This window comes from Calidris pugnax, unplaced genomic scaffold, assembly GCF_001431845.1.
Source record: "Calidris pugnax isolate Ruff unplaced genomic scaffold, ASM143184v1 scaffold92, whole genome shotgun sequence".
NCBI lineage: Eukaryota > Metazoa > Chordata > Aves > Charadriiformes > Scolopacidae > Calidris > Calidris pugnax.
In genome coordinates, this window is record NW_015090823.1 from 1,894,695 (window position 1) to 1,922,125 (window position 27,431).

Below are 27,431 nucleotides of genomic sequence, written 5' to 3' on the forward strand. Positions count from 1 at the left end.
ATGCGACTATTGCCATATAATCCAGCATCACTGAAATGCTCTTTTTATTTTCTTCTCTCTTCAGGCAAAAAGCACTGGCATCGACAGGTGGAAGAAGCGTTCAAGCAGCATGCGACTGGTTGGTATGAAGTAATAAATGTTAAAAAGAGCAAAAGAAATTAGTGAATTTAATGTCTACGATTTTAGCCACTAGAATGTGGGATGTTTAAACAGGGGCATTATCCGAAAAGCGATAGTAAAATTAGAGAGAGATCATTTCAGTGGTGTAAATAAGCAACCCAGAAACAAGCCTTTTCTGAGAGAGTTTGTGATCTCAAGTAATAGCAAAAAGAGGTGAGAGAAAGGAACCACTGGTCTCTCCACCGTAGCACCTAAACAGAAAACTGAGAGCTGCCTTTCCAAAGATGTTGAGCTATTTCTAGTGCTCTCCTCCCTGTGTTTTGTACACTGAAAGCTGGAGAGGCAGAAGCAGTGACCCAGGTTAGATCTTCAGAGCCTCAGATGAAACTAAAACCCAATTTTCTCTATTACTTAGCAGTGGTAATGGGCTGCAAGTGAGACACTGCCCCTCTCTGCCTGACCTGCCAGAGCTGATTGCTCCCATAAAGGGAGAGCGAAAGGCAGTGAGGACAGGGGAAGCTAATACTGCTCAAAAAAATATATGTCTTTATCTGTCCATCTCACGGTTGTTTCTCCCTCTCAGGCTGTTCTCCCATGTGGGTGACCCATTCCTCGATGACACCCTGCCCCGGGAGTACGTCCTCTACCTGCGCCCCACCGGCCCCCTGGCTCAGAAGCTCTCTGATTTCTGGCAGCAGTCGAAGCAGATCTGTGGGAAGAACAAAGCTCACAACATTTTCCCACATATCACCCTTTGCCAGTTCTTTATGGTAAACCAGAGCTCCTCGTTCCGTTGCCTTTATGCATGCATTCATGAGCTGTCCTTGCCAGCTCCAGACTGGAGACGTTACACGCTTCGCTCAGTCGCTGCAGAAGGGGTTGTGCTCAGGAGTTGCAGGGGGGGGTTATTACCAGAACTGCCTGATGCCTGGGCTTGTTGAGGAGGTAATTGGTTTTTCAGCGGGTTGTTTTCAGGGAAGAGCAGCAGCAGAAGACTAAATTCTCATCATCTGGAGTGATCGTTAACATGAGAATAGATGGGAGGAGAGGTTAAGAAGGTTACATGGGGATAGCTGATCCTGCTTGGAGGACAAGGGAGGGGCAGATGATTTCTAAGCATCCCTTTTTCTTTTGCTTTTTCTCACTGTATTACTCGCCCACCCAGCCAAGCCTTTCCTTTCCCTACATGGAGAAGGGGTAAGGAATGATTCTCCACCTGAGAAATGCTTGTCCCGTTTCCTTTGGCAGTGCGAGGACAGCAAGGTCGATGCTCTCACTGAAGCTCTGCAGGCCACCGTGATGCGGTGGAAATGCAAATTCCCTGCCCCTCTGCCTTTGGAGCTCTACACGTCCTCCAACTTCATCGGGCTTTTTGTCAAGGAAGAAAGTGCTGAGGTCCTCAAGAAGTTTGCTGCAGACTTTGCTGCAGAGGCTGCTTCTAAAGCAGGTGAGTGACTACGCTGGCAGCCTCAAAGAGCTCAGGACTCAGTCAAGGCTTGGGCATTTTCAGGAACCAAAGTTTTGACAGCATGAAGAAAAGAAGCTCATGAAACCAATACCTGATTTTTAAAAGCAGCCTGAGGGCTAAGAGCCTGACAGGAACACCCCATCAGGTGCTTTGGGTTTCAGTGCTTTTTCAGTTGAAAGATCACCTCACACTTCGTCTCAAGTGTTATCTCCTGAAAGGGAAGTTGACATTTGGTGGTTCCTTAACCTTTCAGATAGATGCTCTGTCTGCAAGGCTGAGCATTTCCTGCTCCACTCGCTGCCTCAAGCCACTGTCACAAAACCTTCCTCAGCCGTGTAAAGGCTGTATTTGATTTTTCACTGCATTTCTGAGATGCACACAGGGCCTAGGTGGCAACCTAGGAGAGAACCTTTTCAAATAGCCTTGTCTCCATACCAGCAGGGCGGGCTCTGTCACCTGGTCCTCTGCTGCTTCTAGAGGAGGGAACCCATCAGGAGCTGGGAGGGGGAAATAACCAGAGCATCCTGAGCTCCCAGGGTCTCTGCTACTGATGGGGCTCTCTGGGTGTCCTCCGATTACCTCCAAACTTGGAAGTCAGAACAGCATCAGAGCACTCTAATAGCTCCCTGACTAATCCTCCCGCCCTCCGTCATAGCAGTGCTCAGCCTGGACTAGTCACAACACAACTGCTTTAGTCCTTCATTATCACAGGCTTATCCTGGAGTTTAAGTGCATCAAGATACAGCAGCTTCTGAGTCCTTCTGTGTTCCCAAGTGTGACAGGCACCCCATAACGCCATGTAGAACAGCTACAAGTCTCTGCCCCTGGTTCAGAGGAAGAGATACAGACATGGGTTCATCACATCTCTGAGATGCGTTGCTTTCACCTGACAATGACCTAGAACTTTTCCTCCCTTTAGAAGAGGGAGGAAATGGGTGTTATCTTTACAAAAGCACATTTTGGAAGCCAACAACACACAGACAGACATTCGGTGGGTCCAAGGACTGCTGCAGCCATGTGAGAATGGTACAAGCGTTCCCCTGCACAGCACAGATGTACCCTCCAAACCAACACACTCAGAAGGGGCAGATCTTACCCCAAAAACAGAAGAAGGAAGCATCAGTGGCCTCCAGCAAGCTTCTGCCCCTGCGACTGCTTCAATTCAGACCAAATTGCTTATTTCTTAGGGGAAGCCAATTGCTGCATTGCAGTCCACAGCTTGGTCAGGTTATCACATTAAAGCCTCTGGGGCTTTTTCAGAGATCCAGAGCATATTTTTTTCTTGCTGATCAAAAAAACAGATGGATGAGCTTGCAAAGCTACCCCTGGCTGGCTCTTGGAGCCAACCCTCTGAATAGCTGCAATTTGGACTGAATAATCAGTCAAATTTAATTGCAATTTTTGGTTGAATAAGCAAGAATAAATCATATGCAAACAATATATCCTATGATTTCCACATGTACTGGAAAAGTCCCAATATTGCACATACTTTCACCTTTCTGCTTCCTGGAATCTTTTCCCGATACAGGTTCTTTTTCTGCAGGGTCATTTTGAATCATTATCATATGAATGTCTGTTGCCACAATTCCGGAATACCTCACCCTCAGTGGACAAACTGGTAACCCAACTAATGTCCAGGGAAAAGATTTAATCAACTTGCATGAGCCTGTAAATTCCATGGATTTGTAATTGCTACTATAGGAGAGGGAACAGAGGAGGAAAAGTAAAAGTTATGATTTTTACCTCGCTAATTTTGGGGAGATCTTATCTGCTGATGATAGAAAGGCCACCCCTTTCCTGGAAAAGTGTCTTTTCTGGCAGAAGACCCAGTGGGTTATCACATCATCCAGAAACCCATTGTTTTCTGAATGCAAATGAGTTTTGGCAGCTTGGCAAGGACGCCTTGCCTACCACCCTGGTGTGACTCAGGACTGAATCAGACCACAGATCGTTAATAATTTGATCCAAGGTACAACATACAGAGGGAACTCACATTTGACTTTTCGTAAGCTTTTCAGAAACTGGCCTACAATTTGTTCCACTTAAGCTATCTTTGAAAGCTCCCAGCTCCTGTTCAGACGCGATAGACACTCTTACACCTTCAAAAAGCTGCTAATCTTGATACTCGCTTGTTGTTAACGGCCATCTTCTCATTGCAGATGTTCACGTGGAGCCCCACAAGAAGCAGCTCCACGTGACGCTGGCCTATCACTTCCAGACCAGCCACCTGCCCACGCTGGAGAAGTTAGCGCAGAACATCGATGTCAAGCTGGGCTGTGACTGGGTCGCTGCGATATTCTCCCGAGACATACGCTTCGTTAATCACGAGGTAAATTTTTGGAGCTTGTTTCGGTCCAAAAAATTTTTAAAAAGAGGACCTAACAGAGTCACAGGCTGTTTTAGCTGCATTTGTGGCTCACGAGTGCTCACGAGCAGCGAGCTGAATGAGGACACCCATGTCCCCTGCTGAAAGTTGTACAAATACACAGCACAGACTATACAGACATTAAGGAATTTGCCTCAGGTCCCACAAGGACACCCAGAATGTAGATTTCCCCCATCCCACCAGGCACCTTAACCAACAGACCATCTTGCCTTTTTTTTTGCTTTTTACTCAGATTTGCTACTTCACCCACCTCGTTTCTTGCTTCTCGCAGGAACAATGTACTGCTCGATTAATTAATTCTACCAATGACTCTCCTTGTCAGCTACACATAAGCTGGTCTGATCTCTCAGGAACCAGGCCAGTATCATAACCTGACCACCATCTATTTTTTTGTTAACGGGCTTGACATTATTATTAACCACAGCATTTACTTGAATCACGTAAGAAACATTTACCCTCATGGCCTATATACTTCAGTTACTCTTATGGATTCTATAACTCCAGTATCTAAATGTCTTAACAGTTCTCTTAATAATGTTGTTTTCCAACACAATATACAGAATAAATAAATAAATTCTATTTTGTAGACTAGGATCTTGTGCATAGAGAAACCATGCATGAGATTCATCTCACCTCCCTATAAATCCCCAAGTTAGACCGCTAAGTCTGAGCTGGTCTGCGAAAAACAGGCACCTCCAGAAAGTGAGTCATCTGACCCTTCTAAGATGTCTATCTCAGGACGAGATGAATCAACTTCTGGAGGAGGAAAGCTCCAAAAGGTGCCTGCTCAGGCAGCAAACTAGACTCCTGAGGCTGAGGTGATTAATCCCACCAACGTGCATTGTCCAGAATCAGACACACAAAACCTGTGGCGGAGTGGGGAAAAGTGATTTTAGTCCAGCACACAATACACCTCAGAGTAAACAGATGCCAAAGCCTCCAGAGAGCTAAATTCTCTCGTGCACGGCGCTCTGACCCAGCCCAGGCCATGCTTCCCATGCGTGACAGCCTCCTTCCCCATCCAAAGAGTCATCTTGTCCTTTAGAAGCTGCACATCGTCAACGCTACCGCTGATAGCAAAGGGAGTTGCTGATGAAAACCAGCTCACATCTTTGCATATCGAACTTCAGGCAGCCATGTGTGAAAGTTTTGGCCTTGTGCTATCAGGTGACAGTGACTAGTTTCCATCTCCCTTTGAAGATACCACAAATAGTCTAGGAGGATTAGCGAGCAAACGGGCTGACACCATCAGGAGATCAGAGCTGCTCAGCAGATTATGGTTTTTCTTTGCCTGATGCCATTGCAGAAGTTAGGCCTGGCCAGGGACAATCACACGTTTGTTCTCCTTTTAAACAGGAGACTGCTGTAGCCATTTCCAGGGAAAGTTACTGATAGATATTTAATACGTGTGGATTCCTCATGCTCCAGCGAAGAGAAGATTACAGAATCACACTCACTGATCTGTCCCCCACCTTTTAACTTAATCCTGTTCATGTTAGGAATACAAAGAAAGCAGTGTGGCCAAATCCCAGTATTTCTCACCACCTGTGTTTTTTCCTGTGCGTTCTCATGAACGGTTTTGAGAGCCAGGTGTCACAGAGCCCAACCTGTTACGCCCCCCAATAGTGTCTCTGCCTTGTCTTCAAAAGCAACAGCAACAAGGAGAACTGCTCTTTCAGATCAAGCACGAGTAGGTAAACCAAAAATGGTCACTAACCACTAGAGATGTGTAAATTCCAGGTCCCAATAAGGATTCAGTCCAATTTTTAACAGGGCACTTAGATTTAAGCACACAGTCATGTTTTTGCTTGCCTAAAACATCATCTCCCCTTTCCCTCCTGGTTAGCAAAGACACAAACGGAATTGCCATCCCAAAGAGGGAAGAAGGAGTAAATACCTAGAAAAGCTTTCCCACTGCAAAGATTGGGAAGTGGAAGGAATTCCCTGAAAGTAAAGCTTTCCTGGATAAAGCAAAAAGTGTTGCATTACAAGGAGAGCTGTTCACACTTTCCTAAAGTGAAAGGTTCAGTATGGGAGTGCTCCTGCCCTGCTCTGCTCAAGGTTCCCTTCCATTAACAATCCTTTCATTCATTTGTCCTTCTCTTTCTCCCCCCAGACTCTGCAAGTGATCTATCCTTACACTCCCCAGAATGATGATGAACTCGAGCTGGTTCCAGGGGATTTTATTTTCATGTCCCCAGTGGAACAAACCAGTACAAGTGAGGGCTGGATTTATGGCATTTCCCTTGCAACTGGCTGTTCTGGGCTACTGCCTGAAAATTACATCACGAAGGCGGATGAATGTGGGACCTGGGTGTTTCATGGGTAGGTAAAGCTGCTCAGTCCAGTTTCCATCGCTGTAAAAAGGGGGCTCAGCAGCTGGGGTTTCACCTGGGTCATGGAAGAGTCTCCCAGGGCTGCTGAGAAGGTTGCTTGGGGGAAACATACTAGCAGACAAAGCTCCATCTCATAAGCAAGGGAAGAGCAGATGCTCTGCCTGTGCCTGGGATTAGAGGACGAGGTGATTTATTTAGCTAAAATGTTACAGCAACTATTACTCATAGAATCACTGCTGGTGAACGGAGCCAGAGCAGATGGCTGCTGTAGAGCCACTGCTGTGTAGACACCTCTGTGCTGGGACTAGGATCAGGAAGGTTTAAATGTGAGCATTAATTTGGGAAGCAAGATTTGCTGTATATAATTCCCTGGGGAAAAGGACTTGGGACTTAGCAATGTTTCTTAAGATACTTAGCAAGATTTTCAGAAGCACTTACTTGCCTGCCTGCCGTTGGCTTCACTAAGAATGCAGACCTCACCTTCTGAATAATGAATGTTATGCCTTATGCATCTTGATTTTTACAGGAATTAGTTAAACAGCAATAAAAAAACAGTGCTTGAGGGGTGGGTCTGGGCACTGCTGCAAGGCTGTCTGCATCTCTAAGCACCCAAACACCTTTGAAAAATCTGGAGATAGGGAGTACTTTGTATGTAAGAGCACAAGGAGAGGGGAGAGGCACGTTCCTGCTTCTGCCTCTCTGCTAAGCACCGTGTGGGTACAGAGGTTTGGCTACCGTCACGCCAGTGAGCAGGTTAATTACCAAGGGGGGGATGGAGATACAGAGCAAAACACAGTGTGTAATTCAGATTTCAGCAGGCAAACATGATCTGCAGGGAGAGAGTCTGAGCAGAAAGGGAAAGCATTCGGTAACCCATGTCAGCATGGGACAGCCAGAGGAACTGACCTGACTCAGCACTTAATAGAAACGGATCCAACAGCTCTTCAAATCAAGCAAAATGCAGGAAACACAAAGAGCAAAAGGGGCAAGTGGTCTTTTTCTTTGCCTGTGACTTTTCAGGCTTAACACATGCAACGTGGTGAATGACAGACGGAGAGCAGGCACAGGGCAATCGTGGCTTGCAGGCTGGCTTCCAGATGTGACTGCACCAACCACTGTCCTGTAAACCAGCCCTGCCTGAGCCCTGAGTCCTCCTCACCCCACAAGTCCATCAGGCAGGGACAAGCATAGCAAGAGATCACTCTTTTACCCCTCCTGTCACAACCATCTCTTCTTTTTTTGCCTGCCCTCTGAGAAACGAGCACCACTAATGAAGGACTTTCATCCATATGAAACTGAACAAACTTATGTCTACCAAGTCTGTCCCCATCAAACCTTTCATTGCAAGGAGAGAAAAAACCTCCAGCAACCAGGGCTTAAAGAAATGAAAATCAAGACACACGGGCAAAGTCAATCAGAGAGTTTGCATGAAGACAGGACCCTCCAATCTCCAATCCAGCAAGACCATCCTTTCTTCCTCTAAAACTTGCCAGCTAAAATGGTCTCAGGTCCACACACACTGACTGCAGCAGCCTGCTCCAGGGGATTCTGCTTTTTTTTTTGTTTCTTAGGCCTGGAAAGCTTTTGAGGCCTAGGAACCAGCATGGGAAAGAATTCCTATGGCAGCAGCAACTAAAAGGAAAGCCAAATGTTTTTTAACTCCAGCACCTCTGCCTCCAGACAAGCAAAGAAAGGAAATGCCCCTTCCTTGGTTATTGCTAAAGACTATAAATCATGAATTGGAGCAGGCAATATGGAGCATTTATCAAAACCATTATTACATACCCGGAAACAGTCTCGTTTTACACAACGGCTTCCCACGGGGAATATTATGTTACAGAATGTCATTTGGTCAAAACAATACAGCAAGCTAAGGACAAAATATGTGCCCCACTGCCATCTAGGCCATGGTATTCATGCTAGTATCCTTGTGGTGAAAGAAGGGTACCTTCATTTCGTAGACCTGAAAATAAGCATGGCAGTACTCACCGGGAGGGCAGGAGAACTGCGGTGGTGCAGGAGATAGGACCCAGCTTGGGGTGTTGGACCAAGGATGCTGTGGTCCTGGGGTCTGGTTTGTGCTGCCTCTGTGTACACTTCCATGTCCTATTCATCCCTGAAAAAGAAAGAAAGAACGGCCATGGTGCTTTCCCTCCTAGTCACAGGAGACTGCATTCTTCAAGTGAAAAATCATGCATTATTGAGATCATCGTGAAAATACAGCTCATTCCAGGCTGCAGCACCCTGGCTGTACCACGCAAGAGATATGACAGGCAAAATGCTATTTTGGGATATTTGATCAAATCTTTCATACAGCAAAATTAGCTTGCTAGTTCCTCCACATTTCACCTGAAAAATGTTTCCCTGTTGCACTGCTCAAGCGAGGCAGAAGCTGAACTGTGGCCTTTGCAGGACATGGGTATTAAGGCTAATATCCAAATAGTGCCTCAAGAGCCCTGCCCGTGACACAGACCTTCCTGGCTAACACTGTACAAACATACAACGTAAAGATGTCCCTGCCTTATAGTAAGGTCCATACCTCAGCTGCAAACCAACAGGCTGCCATCACTAAGAAGAAAAGCTTGATGATCTATTTAATAGGGGAGAACAGGCTTTGCCTTCAGGGCAGAGTTACTGCCCCTGAAACCAGGTTGTGTCTTGAGAGACTCCAGGTCTGAATCCTTTCACTCTTTACTAAAAATAGGAATGGTATCACTTCTATTCTGCAAACCCCAAGGATTTCCCCTACACCTAAACTACATTTCTTTGCTGGCTGTGGCACCATCCCTGCATGATTTTTTCTCATGCCAAGGACTGGACCTGCTGGCAACAATAAGGAGAAACATCTGATCTCTGATCAGTGCAATAGGTTGGAAAATAATTGAAGATTAATTGCTTCAGCATCCCACACAACACAACCCAGATCCTGTCTGTGTAACCCATTCTTGCCATCCCCTCAGTAGGGGTATGCGAGTGAAAAATACCCTTTCTGAAACAAGGCCTGGACCCTCCTTAGGGGAGGAACTGGTTGTGTTTGTATCAGTGTCAGGGAATCTGCTCTGACTGAGCCTACGAGCCGACCTGGCCATAGGTATGTTAAAAACAATATACTTTTTCCCCTGTATGGTACCAAGGTGGAAGTCCTTTCCTGGTGGCAGTAGAAACTACTGGTGAGCTGAAACTACTTGTAATGAATCCCAACAACAGAGCCAGCATTAAAGATACGTACATCTGTATGCACCTTAAAAGCTCCCCAGCAAACTCCTTTCAGGGTATTTTCTAAGTTGCCTTTCATGCCTGAAAATTAGTGGGCTACCCAGTCAAAAGAAGAAACTCTCCACCCTCAGCGCACAGAGCCCAGAGGAGGTGGGAAGCCCAGTGAAGGTACAAGAATTTACTTGCCCCACAGAAGCCACAAAAAAGAAGCATTTAAGACCGCATGTGCATGTAAAGACGTATGGCAGCAGCGAGCGTGCTATCTTTGTATCTGTGGACCCAGCACCACCCAAAAGCTAAAACTTGTGATGGTTCCCTGCACTGCTTTTCCATTACCAGCAGAGCCAGAAATAGTCACCTCCTCTGCCCCAAAATGGGTAGAAGCACTGTACATATTACACAGCCGTCTATTTCAGCTCCCGGTGAGATGCCAAAGCTATTCCTTGCCCCTTTAATAAGCCTGCGAAATAAGACTTGGCACAAGTACCAGGGGGAGGAAAAACAGCCCTAATTTTTCAAGCTATATTTGGACCTTGGGAGGTTTTTTTTCCACTCTGTCTTCCTCCCATTCTGCAACAATGGCTGGTTCGTTTTCCCCAGGGATCCCCCTCCTCTAGACAATGATGAGTGATGAGGCAGAGGAGCCTTTTCCTACACAGAGCTGTGGACCAGCGCTGCTGGGCCATGACAGAGACCCTTTCTCCACCCTCTGCTGCAGCACCAACGTTCTTCAAGGGACCTTCCCTGCCTGGAAGGACGTTGCCTCCAGGGCCACACAGTTTCACTGACAGACCACTGAAGGCAAGGCATCATCCAGAAGACAGTAGATGCTGTTGTCTGCCTTCAGTCCCTGTTTGCCAAGCAGAGGAACCACAAGCCTTTAGGAAAAGCTTCCAAACAATGACCTATGCTTAGAAGATGACTAAGCTGAAATAGCTTCAGTGGTTTCTGTTTTCCAGCTACATCAAGGAGATACCACTGAAGTCAGACTGGTGGCTCTCCTCCAGACACAGCAAGATAGTATGTCTTTGCCTCATCATCATTCGCAGTGAATCCTAGCATCTATAAATAGAGAGTAAAGCATTCGTGGCCTTTTAATAAGGGCTTAAAGAGAAAGAAAGCCTCAGAAATTGTGCAGCAGCTCCTGGGGGCAAAGGGAAGTGGAGTAACCAAAGAAATCCTTAGCATTCTCCAGGCCAGCGTCCTTAAAAGACTGTCATATGGGCAAGGGAGGAAAGGGCTGAGACAGGACGAGGGGCTGGAAGCTGCACCACAGAAGTAAAGGCAGAGAGCTCAGGCTGAAGATTAGCTTTGTACAGCAACAGAGATGGGTCCTAGATAAGAAATCCAGATTCTTCTGATATAGATATTCGAGTTTTGGGGTCAGTGAGGATGTATCTGTGCTAGCTGCACCCACACTCCAAGCTGACCAATAAATACAGCAATATATGTCTGTTGGTGCTCCCTGCTCAGGGTTTAGCAGCCCTGGGCTTGGCACACGCAAATCACTCAGGCAGCTTTGGGATCAGAGTTGTCCTCATCCTGCCACCTGGAAGTGTGGTGCCACTGTACTTCTGCCTGCAATGTATCACGTGCATATTTTTTGAGGAGGGTTAGACATGATGTCTCACCTGGTAATAATTTCCCTTGGCTTATTCACAAAATCTCTCTTGCCTACATGTATCTCCTCTAAGATCCACCACCCCTGTTGTGCCTCAGAGTGGTACTGTGCCTAACTCAGAGGTGGTTGGACTTGATGATCCCAAGGGTCTCTTCCAACCTAGACAATTCTATGATTCTATGATTCTAGATGTTTCCTGCATCCTCTGATGTTCTACCTGCATTTGGGCAGTGAGGGAACAGTTCCTTTGAGCAAGCCCAGCCCTTGTTGGGAACTCACTATGAATAAAATAAATAGTTATGAGAATTGGTAATGCTAGAAGGTCAGGTCTACAGGTCTACAAAGAGTAAGAGCAGGAGGCTGGAGAGGTTATCTGCTGCCAGGGGGCTGTGCCCACCATGGCTGTTGGATGGGGATCAACAGTGCTGTGCCCAGCATGGCGAGTTCCCACCTCCTGCTCCCCTTCCCTGCCAGTGCTTCTCTGCATGGCATCTTCACCTGACCAAATAAGCCATCACCTTGGTCTGACCCTTGCACCCTGATTCCATCAGATAGATGGACCAACATCAGGACCAACAGTGGGGTACTTTTCTCTTTTTTAAACTGGTGCAAACCATACCATCTCGCAAAAGATCAGTCCTTTACAAAATGCAGATGACCTATTTTTGTTCTATTGGTAGAGGCACTTGGTGTTATTTTAACAGCTATGAAACCCCTCTGAGATTTTATCCTAACTAGGTGCTAGGCAGGAAGCAACTTCTGACATACTTAAGGCACTGAAAAGTGCAAGCAATGGCAACTATTTCTGTCAAAGTAAATGACCATATACATCATCTAACAATGTCTTTTTTTAATGAGTAAGCAAACGTAACCCATACAATCAGCAGAGAGTCACTGCAGCTTCTGTAATTGCCTGTCAGAGTTTATTCCCAGAGGGTCTTGGTCAAAGAGCTTTATTCAGAGGGACCATCATTAGATAAGTCCCTTAAGGGAGAACGGGATCTATTATATCCCTTTGGCTACACTTAACAGGAAGCACTGGTGAGAATAAATTCCCACTATAGATGGAAAACGGAATAGACAGCACTGAAAAATGTAGAAATAACAACCCAGACTGACTATGCTATGTCCCTACCAGGGGATACAAGCTATTTTGTGTGCAGGAACCCTAAAAACTGCTCAGCATGAGAGGCAGGGCTGTGCTCCAGCTTTCTACTGAAGCAATAGCTTATGCTACAAAGGTGAGCAAAAACTCCCTGTAGCCATTAGTTTCCCAACTTTGGTCCACAAAACCATAGTAAGTAATGGGCAGCTGGTTCCCAGATGATGTTAGTGAGCATCCTGTGGCTGTGAGGAAGGTCTTGGCATTCACCATGAGAATATTTGAGGGCTGACAGAACCTTGCAGACGAAAGTTTGGGAACTGTTGTTCTGTGAAACTGTTTCTAAGGAAACAGCCTGTTGAGATGGGATTTGTCTCTTCATGTGTATACATCACCTAGCAAGGTGCTCTCCAGGCAGCACTAAAATACAAATAATAATCTAATAACATGACAACAGTAATTATCATCAGTTCCTGAAAACTACAGAAATGTCTTTACTGCAGCCTGAGCACACGAAGTCCTAAGCGTTCCCAAAGCCAACATCTTTCTATTTTTGGCAGGTCCTACTCAATTCTGAATACAACGTCTTCCCCGTCCCTCCAAGCCTTTACTGACGGAGCTCTGGAAAGAAGACAGCAGGAAGACCAAGGACCAGGGGACGCGGGGCCACTCACTATCATCTGCCAGAACGTGCAGGTAGGGACCCACACACACATATAAATCACACACAGTTCTAATGGCAACTTTCCAGTAACTGGGTTTTCCCCAGCAACTTACCCTCTGGTCTCCTTTCACTGCCCGCATCAGAAGTTGAAGTTCTCTACAACCTTTTGAATGACACAATTAACCACAGGCATGGAAGACATCACTGGCCCCAAACCTGCTCTTAGCATGGGGCAGCAGGGCCCCATCCTCTGCTCACTTTAGCAGCTTTATACCAGCATAAATTTACCAACTTCAGAAGAGCTTCCTGTACCCACATTTACACGAGGGTAAAGCAAAAGGGACCTGGTCCTGACTCTCGTTAGTAAATCAGCTCTGAGAAAAACCCTTGCACTTTGATGAAGGCCAAACATCCTGTAATTTTTCTTTCAGCCCCTGAGAATAACCAGCCAGCCAGGGCCTCAGAAACGCTGCCTGTTTGTCTGCAGACACGGGGAAAGGATGGATGTCGTTTTTGGGAAGTACTGGTTGTCGCAGTGTTTTGATGCCAAAGGTGAGTTGGGTCCCGCGGGTCCCTGGGGCTCTGTGTTTAGATGAAGGAAGGAGAGCAACAACTCTCAGTTAACAGACTCTAACTTCAGGCACTGCTGGCATTAGAGCTGAGCAGGAATATATCAAAAGTCTTTTTTTCAATTAAAATAAATGCCAGTATCATGTGGCCAAAATCACTGGGGAAAAAAAGTGATTTTACAACTACCTTCTTTCTAAATTATGTTTTAAGAGCTCTGACACTTCAGTCTCCTGTAGAAGTGTCACATTCGAAGTTTCATTTGTTGTAGGATGGAAATTACTTTCCTTTGGGGCATGAAATCTTTCCTAAAGATACCTTTAAAAACATTAGAAACCTTCTCTGCTTATTTTGAACCGCTACTTCATTTTCTCAGATTCCTGATAGTTTTACAGGGAAAAAACTGCTCAGCAGCCGGGTCTAGGCAGCGCCTGCAAGGTGCGGGGGTTATGGTGAAAGAGGGTAGAAACAGGGGTGACGCTCTCTGCCGCTCAAATAATTCCAGCAACTGCTTCTAACCTTTCCCTCGCAGGAAGGTATATGCGCAGTAACCTGAATATGCCTCACAGCTTACCTCAAAGAAGCGGCGGTTTCAGGGATTATGAAAAAGACGCGCCAATCACCGTGCTGGGCTGTACGCAGGCAAGGCTGGTTGGTAAGTGGCCCTCAGCAGAGGAGAGCTTGCCCGGGAAGCCCTCAACTAACAGGATTTAAACATTTCAAGCTCCTTTGCAAAGTCCCTTCACCTTCCCTGGCAAGCCCCCTCGTTCAAAGGAAAACTTGTCTCCTTCAGCCGCTGCAGCTGAAGAAAAGATCAAGCCCAAAAAGCAGCATGTGGTATGAAAGCAGAGCCATCAGCATTCCCTACTGCACCCTAAACGTGCCGCACTGGAAGACGCTGTTATTAGCAATGTTGGTGAGAAACACAGCAGCGTGATGGTCACCTCACACCACATATGCATTTTCCTTGATTTGACAATCTTAAATTTTGATCTGCGGTGTGCTACACCAATATAATTTTATCAGCCCGTCTGGCTTTATGTTTATTTGGCAAAAGCACAGTCCAAACTATTTCCAGTGTTCTCCCACTCGCCATCCTTGTCCCTGATTTCTGAGCCTTTTGGTTTGTGTATAGACAGAAAATTATTCTGTAGTCAAAGAGCACATATTGAGCACTGTGATTAGAGGAGCCCAGCCCCTTAAAGACATGAGCTTCGGAGAGCAGTACTTAGAGCATTTTCTCAAATTCAAATCATAGAATCATAGAATCATAGAATAGTTTGGGTTGGAAGGGACCTTAAAGATCATCTAGTTCCAATCCCCCTGCCATGGGCAGGGACACCTCCCACTAGACCAGGTTGCTCAAATAGCCATCCAGCCTGGCCTTGAACACCTCCAGGGATGGGGCATCCACGACCTCCCTGGGCAAGCTGTTCCAGTGCCTCACCACCCTCACTGTAAAGAATTTCTTCCTAGTATCTAACCTAAATCTCCCCTCCACCAGCTTAAAACCATTGCCCCTTGTCCTGTCGCTACTCTTCTTTGTAAAGAGTCCCTCTCCGGCTCTTCTGTAGGCTCCTTTCAGGGACTGAAAGGCCGTTATGAGGTCTCCCCGGAGCCTTCTCTTCTCCAGGCTGAACAACCCCAGCTCTCTCAGCCTGTCCTTTAGACTACTTTGGGTTGGTCGCATTCAAACTAGGGCAGCTAAAATTATACTTGCTTTTTAAACAAAAATAAATCAGTGTACAACAGCAGGATGCTCAGACTCCCGGCCACATGGCATCGGGGTTCGCAATATGCACGTACCAGAAGGCGAATCTGGGAGCAATCACAGCACACTTTGCTGGTATCATTAAACGAGCCCGAGTACGTAAGTGCATACGTGACCCAGACGCCACCAACCTGCCGGCGCGGCTGCGGCGTTCCAGCCATCTGCAGCCACAGCCCCACCGGCTCGACCTTGACCATCGCCGCAGCCGTAATTCCTCCGACGAATAAAGCATCCCCGTGACGGAGGGCTGTTAGATGTGCCGCTCCTTCTAAATTACCCCACTTCTCTCAAGAGATTTATAGATCGGTTTGACACGGTTACAGCCGTCATTAAACATATGAAGCCAAGGTTAATAACCCCTTCTTGCTCCCTCTTCTTTGTCCTGCCTCTTCAAATATAACGAAAATATAACTCTTACTACAAGTCTGTGCAATGCTGAGCAGATTCCTGTTCTCGTTTGGTTCCCTTGGGCATTGCAAGAATATTAATAACCCTAATAGTGGAGCTGATTCTTATCTCATTTTCAGTGATCTTCCACCTGTGTAATGAAATGGTAATTTATACTAGCAAAGAATCAAGCCAATTGAATTAAGTTGGGTTTGAGTTAAGTCGAATCATTCTGATTTACGGCTTATAAATGAAATGAAATTAAACTCAAGCTCTCTACAATTTTTCTCAGCACGCTGTTTGCTTTTTTGGCTAAATCCAAGAGAAGCAGAAACTGAGCAAAAGCTGCTGTGATTTCTTTGCATACGGGTTAAGTACCTAGATGCACAAGGAGCAACACACACAGAAAAACGTATCCCAGCTCCACAACTGTGCACATCACAGCGCCCAACACACTGCTGAGACCAAATACGATGGGTACACATATTTCCCCAACCAGAAACAGTGCAGCATGAAAGCTGCTTTAGCTCCTTGCTGGGTGGCAGATCCCCTGCACGCTGCTGGGGCCGTGACAATGCCATTTGCCTGGGTTTATTCACGGGTGTTGAAACTTGCTTCCAGGTGAAGCCTTGCTAGAAACGAATACCATCGTAGACTACATCTACAGCTCCCCATCCCTACGGTGTGTACAGACAGCACACAACATCCTGAAAGGTAAGAACCCAACGGGCAGGAAAGGCTGCATTCTCCTCACTTTCTGGGAAAAACACTGCCAACCAGATAAAAGGGAGCCTGGCATGGGAGACCCACATAAATGGTGATTCAGGCTGATGATTATATCCATGGGAGTATACTTCTCAGTAGAGCCCTTCTCTAATTGCATGGTGTGACGACTGCTTAGGCAAATGCTGGCCCCAACACCAGCTGCCAGTCAGGGTGGAGGTTATTGCCTCCCCTGCAGAAGTCAGATGTGGGTTTGGGGTGGGTGGTCATCTCCAGCTCAGCATCCCCTGCGTTCCTGCAGCTGCTCATTGCTTTGTGCTCCCACCACAATTGCTACCAGCAAGAAACTTGCTACCCTCAGGAAGAGTCATTCACTCCAGAAACTGGGAATGAAATAGTGATAGAGGAATAAGACGCCCTGGCATTGGAAAGAGTCAGAAAAAAGCTCCAAAATACAGTCACGCCACGGTTCAGTATATTGCATCTAGCTGCCAGCCAGAGGTTTACGTTCCTTGGCATATCATACACCAAGTAGATATATCAAATACTTCATCTTTCATAGCTACTATTAATCAATTGACAACTTAAAAAATAATATAATTTACAGTCAGACGTAAAGCTGCAGAGTCTGGCTGCTTTCCTCCCCAGCTACCTCCCATCACATCTGGTCTCCTTTCTCCCTGTTCCAGGTATGCAACAAGAGAACAACCTGAAAATTCGAATAGAGCCGGGCTTGTTTGAGTGGACCAAGTGGGTCTCTGGGAACACACTACCTGCCTGGATACCCCCCGTGGATTTAGCTGCAGCTACTCTAAGCGTTGATACAACCTACAGGTAGCAGAAAGAGGGGGGAGAGGGCCTTGCATTGCTTTTTGGCTTTGTTTTTGAAGTGCAACACTCTGCTGAGATTTTCAATTTAAGCAGTGACTGGAAGAGCTGCTGAGGCTCCCAGAACAAATTTAGAGCAGGCTCGAGGCGGCTGCGTTGAACATGACCTAAGAATGGCTTATTATAAACCAAATTTCCCAGATCACCCTCAAGGTTCAGTTATATTACTGATCATAGAGGTCTTCTATCCAGTACTCCTTCTATCCTGGGCATCTCTCAGGTGTCCAGGAAACCCTCAAAAGTATTTTTGTTTGGTTTAACCGTTTTCCTAAAACTTGGGAATTTTGGTTCAGCTAATAGAACTTGTTGTGCTGACTCAGTTCCCTGATCATCATGTTCACAGACTGAACTGGATCCTGGGCTTATTGGCACCCACCCTTCCCTTCCCCAGAGGAAACAGCTTGTCTGTCTCTCTATTATGATTAACATGGTGATGGATCTTAATTGTTAAGTTTTGCATCACCCTGGGGAACATGTTTACATCTGTCAGGAATTCAGGGTCTCCTGTGACATCAAAATTCAGAGTTTTTCTATCAGAGCTAAACCCAAAGCTTTTATCACTTCTCAGCAATTACATCTGAAAGTTTTTAGTGGAAAAAATTGCAGGTTTCTGACTCACATTTTCATGGTATTCAACCCAAAAACAGCTGGTGAGAGCAAACAAAGTAAACACCTGGTTAAAAAGCATTTGAATGGCAAATGGATAAGCATCACTGATCTTTCCTCCCACTTTGCAGAAAAGAGAAACGCAAAGATAATTCACTGGGCTTTCAGGGGCCCTGACAGCCGCTCCAAAAGCCCACAGCTGACCTTCCCAGAGCTCGGCATCTTTGCCAGCCACCCCTGCAGCCACACAGACCTCTCCTGGTGCCTGCTTAGGGCCCACATCCCAAACTCACCCCCATGCTGCCAGCCTCTGCTGCTTTCCTTTTATCCAGCCACATGGCCCTGCCTCTGCATTCCCAGCATCTTTGCCAGCAAACAGCGGGGGGCTGCTGGGGACAACCTGGAGCCAGGGTCTGGAGGAAAACTCAAGACTCCTCTGACTCCCCCCCAGCAAAGCATCGCAGCCATGGTGCCCTCCAGCCTAACCCACAAAGGCTTTTTACTCTAAGCTGCCAAGAGAAAAGCTAAATAAAACCCAGCAGAAATAGTCATGCAGCAAAGAATTGACAAGATGATCTGTCCAGGCTTCCTACTCTCAAATTTGTGATTCATTTATACAAGCCAGACTCAAAGAGCTCCCAGAAAGAAGGAAACCCTAGAAAGGTCACACAGTTCCAGTGCTCCACTGCTGAAATACTTGTATCGCTATGACTTCTTGTAGAGACTAGGACTTTCTGCCTCACTGTGAGCCTGATCACCAGCTGAGCAATCTCAGATAAAAACAAAACATTTATAATACACACATTGTATGCATACACACGAGTTCCATCTACATGGGCTTGGTGACAAATACATTGTGGCTGGGCTTTTGTGGTTTACGGTATCACCAGAAACACTAGCATTTGCCGGTGTCTCAGTGCACCCGTGTGTTTAAGAACCCTCAAGTGGAAGAAGCAGTTGAAACATTAAAAAGAAAAAAAAAGAAGAAAAACGTAAAGGAAAAAAACCCTCATTTTTTTTCAGACCTAATTATAACCAAAAAGCATTTTGTATTGAATCCTTCCAGTCTGCAGCTAAAATTCCAACACTCTGTGGGTATCTAAATAGAAGTCCTTACACTGTATTTATCCCTGAAAGGGTATCACATGGCTAACACTCAGCAGAGCAGCTGGACCACAGGAGAGCCTCTGCTTCAGAAAACACATGCCTTCTGGGAAGGCCATAATGAATATTCTCAGCATGAGAAAAGAGCCTGCTCTCGTGTGGTCAAGTGTTGGGGGACTGGGAGACAGCCCTCCTGGTGCTCTCTGTCTCCTCTCACAAGGGTAATTCCTGTAGATAGATCAGAATACTGGATGGAGGGAAAATTTAATTCTCTTCCTTGCACCAGAGCAGGAGAACACAGCCTTCTGCTTCTATCCCTTGCTTCTCTGTGCACATCCACCTACTCCAGCTGATACCATTGGCCTGAGTCCCACCAGGCAATTCACTGAAATGCCCTGGCCCTGGAGGAGGCCAGCTAATTCCAGGCATTTCCCAGCAGCGCAGCTTCACAGATGGCCAAAGCAGCAGTTTGCCTCTGCCCTTCACCATCAAAGCCTTGAGCACTGAAGAGAGCCAGCATCTGCCTCCCCCACGCTCTGTGTCTCTCCTTGGACCTGCCCGGTCTCCACGGACAGACACAGATGTTGCCAGCCCAGCCTCTGAGCTGGAAGCCGTGGTAGCACGGTGCAGATCTCAGTCTGGCAAGGACAGCTCGGGCGATGGCTTGTCACCCTGTCACCTGCTGGCACCGTCTGTCTGCAGGCGGCTGCGTCGACACCGTCCTTGTCCCGCCGTCCCCTCCTGCTCACCCACTCCTGCGGGGTGCAGATCTTGTTCTCCTGCCACTCACTAACTTTACGTGGGTGGGTGAGCCCTGGAATCTGCCCATCAAAGGGCAGAGAAATAAGTAAACACAAAGTGCCATTGGTATCGCTGTGTGCCATTGCAAAAATCACACAAGTATAATCAGTGTGTCGGATGCTGCCTCCACCAACTGGTCCACATCAGAGGATGCAATTACCATTTTCCCCAGCTAAGTGAAATATCTTCGTGCAGGAATAGTAAAAATCTCTCAGGCTCAAAGTTTAAAAATCACCGTAGTGGTCCTGACACAAGATGCAGTTCTGGGGACTTGGGGAATTAGAAGAGTTAAAGAAACAGATCCTTGCAGATCATAACTTGCACTTAAAACTTTAGCACTTCTTCAAATTCACCGTATTTGTTTTTGTGCTCACAGACCTCATATTCCTGTCAGCAAGTTAGTGGTTTCCGAATCTTATGACACATACATAAGTAGAAGCTACCAAGTCACAAAAGAAATCATCAGTGAATGTAAAGGCAAAGGTAAGTCCTGCAGAGAGGGTGAAAAACAGACAGGCTCTCTGGGGTGTGAATGCTAGTATTCCTGACCAGTCCTTCCCCCTGCAAGGAGTGAACCCCCATACCTGAATCCCTCATCCCCTCTCCCAGAGACACTGGAAACTCCTGGATGTGTCAGGACTATGAGTTCAGATACTCTCAGCTTACAAGAAAACTTAATGAGCAGAAGTATTTTAGGGGTCCCTACCTAATGCAAGCTGTTTCTCAAGGGAATACATAAGCAATTTCCACTCTGCTGTCTGTTACCAGCATCAGATGGGGCATCTCCAATCCCCCATCTGAGCTACTCTCCTGAAATATATTACCCATAAAGGCTGTAGAACATTTCTCCAAACACAATATTGAAATAAAAAAAAATCCCTACCTTTTATTTTTCATTCACAGTATAGAAATAGGATGTTCCTAAGTTCAGGTGATTTCATTCATTTCATTTCACTGACCATTCTCTACATTGTAAGCTTTTATTTTAATAGTTTGCACACAAAGCTCAATAGCACAGTGTGGCATTGGTTGTAAAGGATCTTAGAAATGGAAATCTAAAGCTATCACTGTGGAAAACCAGCAACTGAAATTAAAGTGCTTGCTTTAATCAGAATTAATTTCGGGGTACGAGAAAAGCATTTACTTTACAAGACAGCTTAAATCTCTCCAGAATTCTTGTTTTCTTCAGAAAGCCATTTTAAAACTAAGTAGCACAGAGTTAACCATTACCCTGAAAATTGAGAAATGCTCTAAATATGCTCATAAACCATGCTTTTTTCCCCCTAATGCATATAGTTTAATGTGTTATTATATGATAAACCGAACCCGTTTTGAACACTTGAAATGGTCTGCTTGATCTGGGGCACCAGTCCCTAAAGCTGGCTGCTTCTCCCTCCTCAGCCTGCGTTTCTCACTCTATTTCAGGAAATAACATCCTGATCGTGGCACACGCGTCCTCCCTGGAGGCTTGTACCTGCCAGCTCCAAGGGCTCTCGCCGCAGAACTCCAAGGACTTTGTACAGATGGTCCGAAAGGTAATTACTGCCAAGGAGTAAAGCTCCCTGGCTTTCCAAAGAGAAAAGAAATGTGCAATCTGCTTAACCAGGCAGAGGACAGTTTGTTCCTCTCCTCTGATCATTCCACCTATTACAGAGTTTCACCCATTTCAGAAGTCAGGAGAATAAGGCAGATTGGTTTAAAAGGCTTATCTTAACATGTCACTTCTGTAAGAGACAGCACGGGATCAGATGCCCACCTACAAATGGGTTTGCAGTGACTCTGCTTTACGCCCGGGGCTGTACAGAGACTCCCACAGTGCCCTCCAGTGTCAAAAACACCCTCACCACAGTGAACAGGGCACTTCTGCCCTACACTTCCCCTTCTCATTTCCCTCCAAAGTTCTTAACCATGAGAGAAAAGGACTGAAAAACATAATGGGGTCTTCTGCCTTCCTTCCTTTACTCCAGCCCCGGTAAGGAGGTGGCATTGCCCATTGCCAGCCTTGCAGCCACGCTCTGGGATATTCAAAGCTGATACTTGATCTGAGGACACCTGAGCCAGCCTGGAATCCGTATTTCTCCTCCGTAGCTGTGCTGGCCCTCAGGGTTCAGGACCATGTCAGCCAGCAGGACATCTTTGGTTTGAACTGGCCCATATTTAAACTAGGTTACAAGGGTATATAATCAGTCTGTCCCAGTGTTTTGCATGTCACACCTGAGTCTTACAATCATCCTTTGAAAAGGATGGACTTTGGGGAGAGGGAAAGAGAGAGGAGACAGTGAAATGCTTTGTTAGCACAGCAGGACTTCAGCCCTTAGGGGACCTCCCCCCTCGCACAGCTCTGTCCCAGCTCATTGCCTTTATTTCCATCTCTCCTCACACAGATTCCGTACTTGGGGTTTTGTTCGTGCGAAGAACTGGGAGATACAGGTGTTTGGCAGCTTACGGACCCCCCCATCCTCCCTCTCACACACGGACCAACTGGAGGCTTTAACTGGAGAGAAACCTTACTACAAGAATAGGCAGAGCTACACGAGCAAGGAAAACCCATGGCCTTTCTAAGCGTTGGAGAATGTCTCTTCTTTCTTGTGTTTATTGACAGTGGAAAAATAGTCATAATATGTTCAGTGGATCACACCAACAGCTGTTCTAGCGTATCTCTCACACAGCCACAGTCATGTAAAGATTCTCATATACAACTAGGCAAATACAAAAGAGAGTGATTTGACGGAAAAACAATATTAAAATACAGATTGAAGCTCTTGCACCGCAGGGAATCTCTGTTTAGTCAGTAGCTCGGGTAGATTCCCTCGCCTTGAACGGAGCTCTGATAACACCAGTACCTTTCACTGCCTTCTGCACCGCGTTAGAAACAACTAGCACTGTGTAAAAGTCGAGCATTCAGGATGCTGGGTTGGTTTTTTTTTTCACTACTATTTTTACAAAGCATTAGCAGGCTTGCTCAGGACCACGTATTGAGACACCCCCCCTCACTCACCACCCCCAGATTCTCAGCACCTCCCATAAAGCGTACGGTCACCAGTGGAAATGAGAGTCCAGCCTTGCCTCTGCGGGCAGCACCAGATTATCCCTCTCCTCTATTTGAGCACTGTGTTAGGGGTTGTGTTGGCCACACTGTGGGTGCAAAGATTGGCTGACGCTCATCTGCGTCAGGAGAAAATTCTGAATTTCACTTCGGGCTACAGAGGAAGTTTGCACATTGAAAGACAGCACCGTTGTGAACAAAGACTAGGAGCAGCCAATTTTAAGTGGAGATGAAATAAGCTTTTTCCAACCAAACCTGAAGGATTTAGAAAGTTGGGTGGGTTTTTTTTATTCCTATATTTAGGTTATTGAAATCCACCCTTGTGCAGAGACCCAGCCTAAAGTGTTTGTGTCACTTAAATTCCTTTCAGAAGAGTCTGAAAAAGGGTTTCCCCTTTTATACTGGGGTTTTGTGCTGGTCATTTACACAGTGGTGGCTTTCTGTCCCCTGTGAGCTTTTCCATCAGCCCTGGTGAGGTTCTGCAGTGAGCAGCCGTCTTCAGGAGCTAATGATGAAATCAAAAAGGGGCTGAAATTCAGCCGCCGCTGCATGCTTTGCTTCCTTTTCCTTAATTCCTAAGTGCCATCTGTCATAAAGACAAAGCAGAGCTGAAAAAACAGTACACTTAAATTTAGGAGCAATATGCTTTGGCCTATTAAAATCCTATTTATCTGGCGGGAAAAAGGTTATGTTTTGGGGAGAAGGGGAAGAGAAGCGTTTCCATCTGTAGCTAATATCCTTGAAATCATAAGAATTGTCCCCCTAGTGCAACAGCCTGCAAGATCCTAATACCAGCTGCTTCACAGGAGAATGTAGAAAACACCACAGTGGATAGTTTATGTATAAACTGGCTCCAGAGCAGGTTTCTATTAGATTAATATTATCTTAAGTCATCAGCCTTGGGTCAAAGAGTTCCTGCAGACATTTGTACAGGTCTTATCACCGTAGGCTGACTTTGAGAAGGTACTTAAAAACATGCTTAAATGGGATGAAAGAGATTTAGGCATACTCCTTTCTTGGTTTGGGCTATAAGTTTGAATATTCCCATAAATACCATCGCAAGCAAGTTGAGAAATACCAGGAGAGAAATTCTAGCTTCCTAGGTACCCCTCTCCTGTCCAGCTTTCCCTCTGCAGAAAGCGTGAGCATCCTCATTTGAAATGTGGGTATGGCACAGAAGTTTATGCTGGCCAACTTTGACAAAGGCTTCTTTTCCATAGCAAGATCTAAGTTTGATTTTGCTTTGATTCCTTTTAACCTCTCAAGCCTTCGGCAGGACTGGTCTCACCTTCAGCAGGGTAGGACTGAGCTGCACTTTTCAGCAGTCCCAACAAACAAGGAGTGATAAACTGCAATCCCTTCTTCCTGAACGAGGCCAAACACTTGGCAGTTGTGATTTAACAAATGTTAAGGGATTTTAGCTTAGCTTTGTCTCTGGGTTTTATTGAGCTTGCCAGGGAAAGTACACCAGATTCCACACAGAGTCTGAGTCAGCAGAGAGCTCATCCTGTGCAATATGTACATTGTCACCATCCATAGCGATAGTCCATTATTTATACATTTATGACTATGTAATACACAGTAGGCCATTCATAAGTGCATTATTATACCAGGGGTGTATACTGAAAAGTCAGGGAGATAACTTATGAGATGACAGAAGAAACTGCTCCCGTGCAGTTCTACTGCTGTCACTTTAGTTTTTAACTAATTTAAACTATTTTTGGCTGTGTACAGACATTCTGAAGAGCATTTCTGGCTTGTTTTCCTTCATGCTTACTCACTGCAAAGTTGCAGAGAGTTTAAAACTAAATAGATGACAATCACACCAGAACTAATTTGGTTATTGATGCATGTGTAATTCTCCGGACTGCTTTTTATTTCACTCTACGGGCCGGCACGATGTAATTTGAGGCAACAAATATTGCCTGTACAAAATAGTGGAGGCTGCTCAGGTCCTACTGCAGTTAAGCGACATTACAAGGAGTTAATTTAGACAGAAGCATGAAACAGAGAGAGAACAAAATCTGAATGCACAATTCAAATATTGTACTAGCTGATCTTTGCATATAGTAAGCAATACAGAAAAGAGTGTTCTGTTTGAGAAGGTAGATGTTAAAATGCTCTCTTCTTTAAAAAAAGTATATTTTTGGATGTTTGGGAAAGTATTTTGACAATTGTAGTCTTATCTCAAATTACATTTTTCAGGTGTCAAGAACCTCAGAAAGAAAAATCTTATTTTCTTCTAGCATTTTGATTTCTCATAGGGGTTTTGTGTTAAGTACCCTCATGTTGATAAGGCTTACTGGGGGGAGAAAAAAGATGTTCCTTTTAAATTTTAATTGAGATGTTAAGAATACAAAGCAATTGCTGCTTCACTTTCACTCCATTGCTGCTCATTAGTGTGTATTTAACGTGTTTTGTCCCAGAAGAACATTAGACTTGATCTATCTAAAGTGCGTGAAAGTCTTTTCCTTGCCTTTACTGTGAGCTGCATCAGATCCCGACAGTTTAATTAGGGTATAGGAGGCAAATGGCAGTTCCTAGATTTTTCCCTCCCTTCCTAGTTAAGGAATAAAGAATAAGTTGTTCATCCAGTATTTTCATAAACTGCAACTTAAGGGTTGGGCTAGAAAAATACCAAGAATGAAAGTGCAGAGTCAAATTCTAGCAGAGCAGCAGCTGATGGGATGACACTTGGGCACCAGAAGGTCAAAACCAGGGTATTTGAAAAGCTTCAGGTTCAATCACGAGATTTTGTCCTTATCACTGGGCTCTGTATCTCAGATACACTCTGAGATACTCAGCGGGTGGGAGGGGGCTGCAGTGTGCCCCAACCCCTGAGCTCTGCCTGGGGGAGCCTGTCTAGGTTCATGTAGGGCCTGGTCTAAAGTTTGATGCATTTTCCTTACATTTAGTGCAGTGGCAGCTACAGCCAAATACTTCAATCCTCTGAGCACAGAGCCAGGTTCTCCGTGAGTACAAATACTCAGATCAACAGATCTTTGCTTCTTTATGCAAACGGAGGATCCAGACCATAACTTCAGAAAAAATACCCCACATATTTCCCTTTTCACTCAGTCTGAACAGTTTCAGAAAGGTCAGCTGAGGGTAGGAGTCTCCTTCTCTCCTCTGGTGTTAGCTTCTAGTGTCACCCTCATTACGAAAGTGATAATTTACATCACCAAATAAGTGGTTTTTCACCACCATTCTGCAGGAATTATCATTAGTGAAGGCAGCGCAAGCGGCAATTCTGCAAAACAAAGAGGGTCGAAAGGATGCTAGAGCACTATTTCCCAGAGTGTTATTTTGTATCCACAGCCCTGAGCCCCCCGGGTATCGATATCTCAGGGACGTGGGTACTGTCACCTTTCACTGTGCACTAACCACAGCTCCTGGGGAAAAAAGTTCAGAGGATGGGGAGGGGGTGACAAACTCAGCCTCTCTGCTTGGCTCCTGCATTGGGCAGGAGGGGATGTAAACTTTTCCCTCTGGGTCCATACAAAGGCCTGATCCAGAGCCCGGGGAAACAGAGAGGAAGACTTTTTGTGATTTCCCCAGGCTTGGGATGAGGCCACGCAAAGCCTGGTCCTCCCACCGGCTGCTCCCCTCCATCCCCCATTGAGTCATGAGGAATTTGGAGGATCTGTATCTGTGCAAGGTTGAGCCCTTCCAGTCCTGATTTAAGAAATGCGTGCAGAAGTAAAGCGAGTTTTAGTGTCTGACTATATCCGTGTTCATTTCCAAAAGCGGGACGCTAGATAGCTGAGTTAGGTTGTAGTCAACTAACCCTCATTTAAACCCAGAGCTGGAAATTACTTTGCGATGCTTCACAACTTAAAAAGTATCGAAATTCCGTATGAAAACTATCGCTTAGAGAGAGAGCCTTAGTAGGTTTGGTTTATGGGTTTTGATTTAAAAAAAAAAAAGCCTAACCATAGGGGATATCATTTGAACTTGAAAAATACATGTGAAATGATGGTGGTAGCAGACACGTCTTAAATGGTGAATGAATTTTAAAAAAAATGAAGCAGTAAGTGTGATTGGTTGCATACACTCTAAATCGCTACTTACTTCTCACCGCTTCCTCAAATACTTGTTCCCTGGGGAATATTCATGATCCATACATGCTACATAACAGAAAATACACAGCCAGTTCCTTTCTATTACTTCCCATTAAAATGTATTTTCTGAAGTTTCTCTCTGTGGACATCTCTTAAAACTTGATGTTATCAATGGATACTTTTTTTTTTTCCATTTTAAACATGTTGTATCATTCTGTTTATTATGTTTTTTAGTGTGAGCAGATTGTATTTATTTGAGAAAAATGTTTGCTGTTTAAAAAAAGACCAATAATTGTATTGCCAAAAATAGCTGTAATTACCTGTGACATCTGTATTTTTTTATTTTGGGGGGGTTGGTTGGTTGTTTTTAATCTCAGTTTCAAGTGCTAACAACTGTTAAAACAACCACTGCATTTTTATTTGCTTATTACATTAAATGGATTTCTCGAAAGTCGGACAAAAATGTCTCATAGATGATTTAACAAAGATGCCACGCACCCACACCTTGCCCCTCCTATTTAAATTTTCCCCTCAAGCGTGTTGGACTTTGCAGAGTAAATATTC

At 45.4% G+C, this 27,431-nt stretch overlaps 1 protein-coding gene across 1 annotated transcript; it reads left to right on the forward strand.

Annotated features, from left to right (window-relative positions):
- On the forward strand, positions 1–27,330 carry UBASH3B (ubiquitin associated and SH3 domain containing B). The gene is given in 14 exon segments (XM_014939974.1): positions 1–33; positions 36–118; positions 704–890; positions 1,369–1,567; positions 3,748–3,917; positions 6,091–6,299; positions 12,810–12,945; positions 13,345–13,465; positions 14,013–14,135; positions 16,260–16,352; positions 17,051–17,195; positions 20,137–20,243; positions 21,186–21,295; positions 22,145–27,330. Coding segments are annotated over 14 exon segments (1,854 nt in total). The 3' UTR covers positions 22,283–27,330.
- The last annotated feature ends 101 nt before the right edge of the window (positions 27,331–27,431 follow it).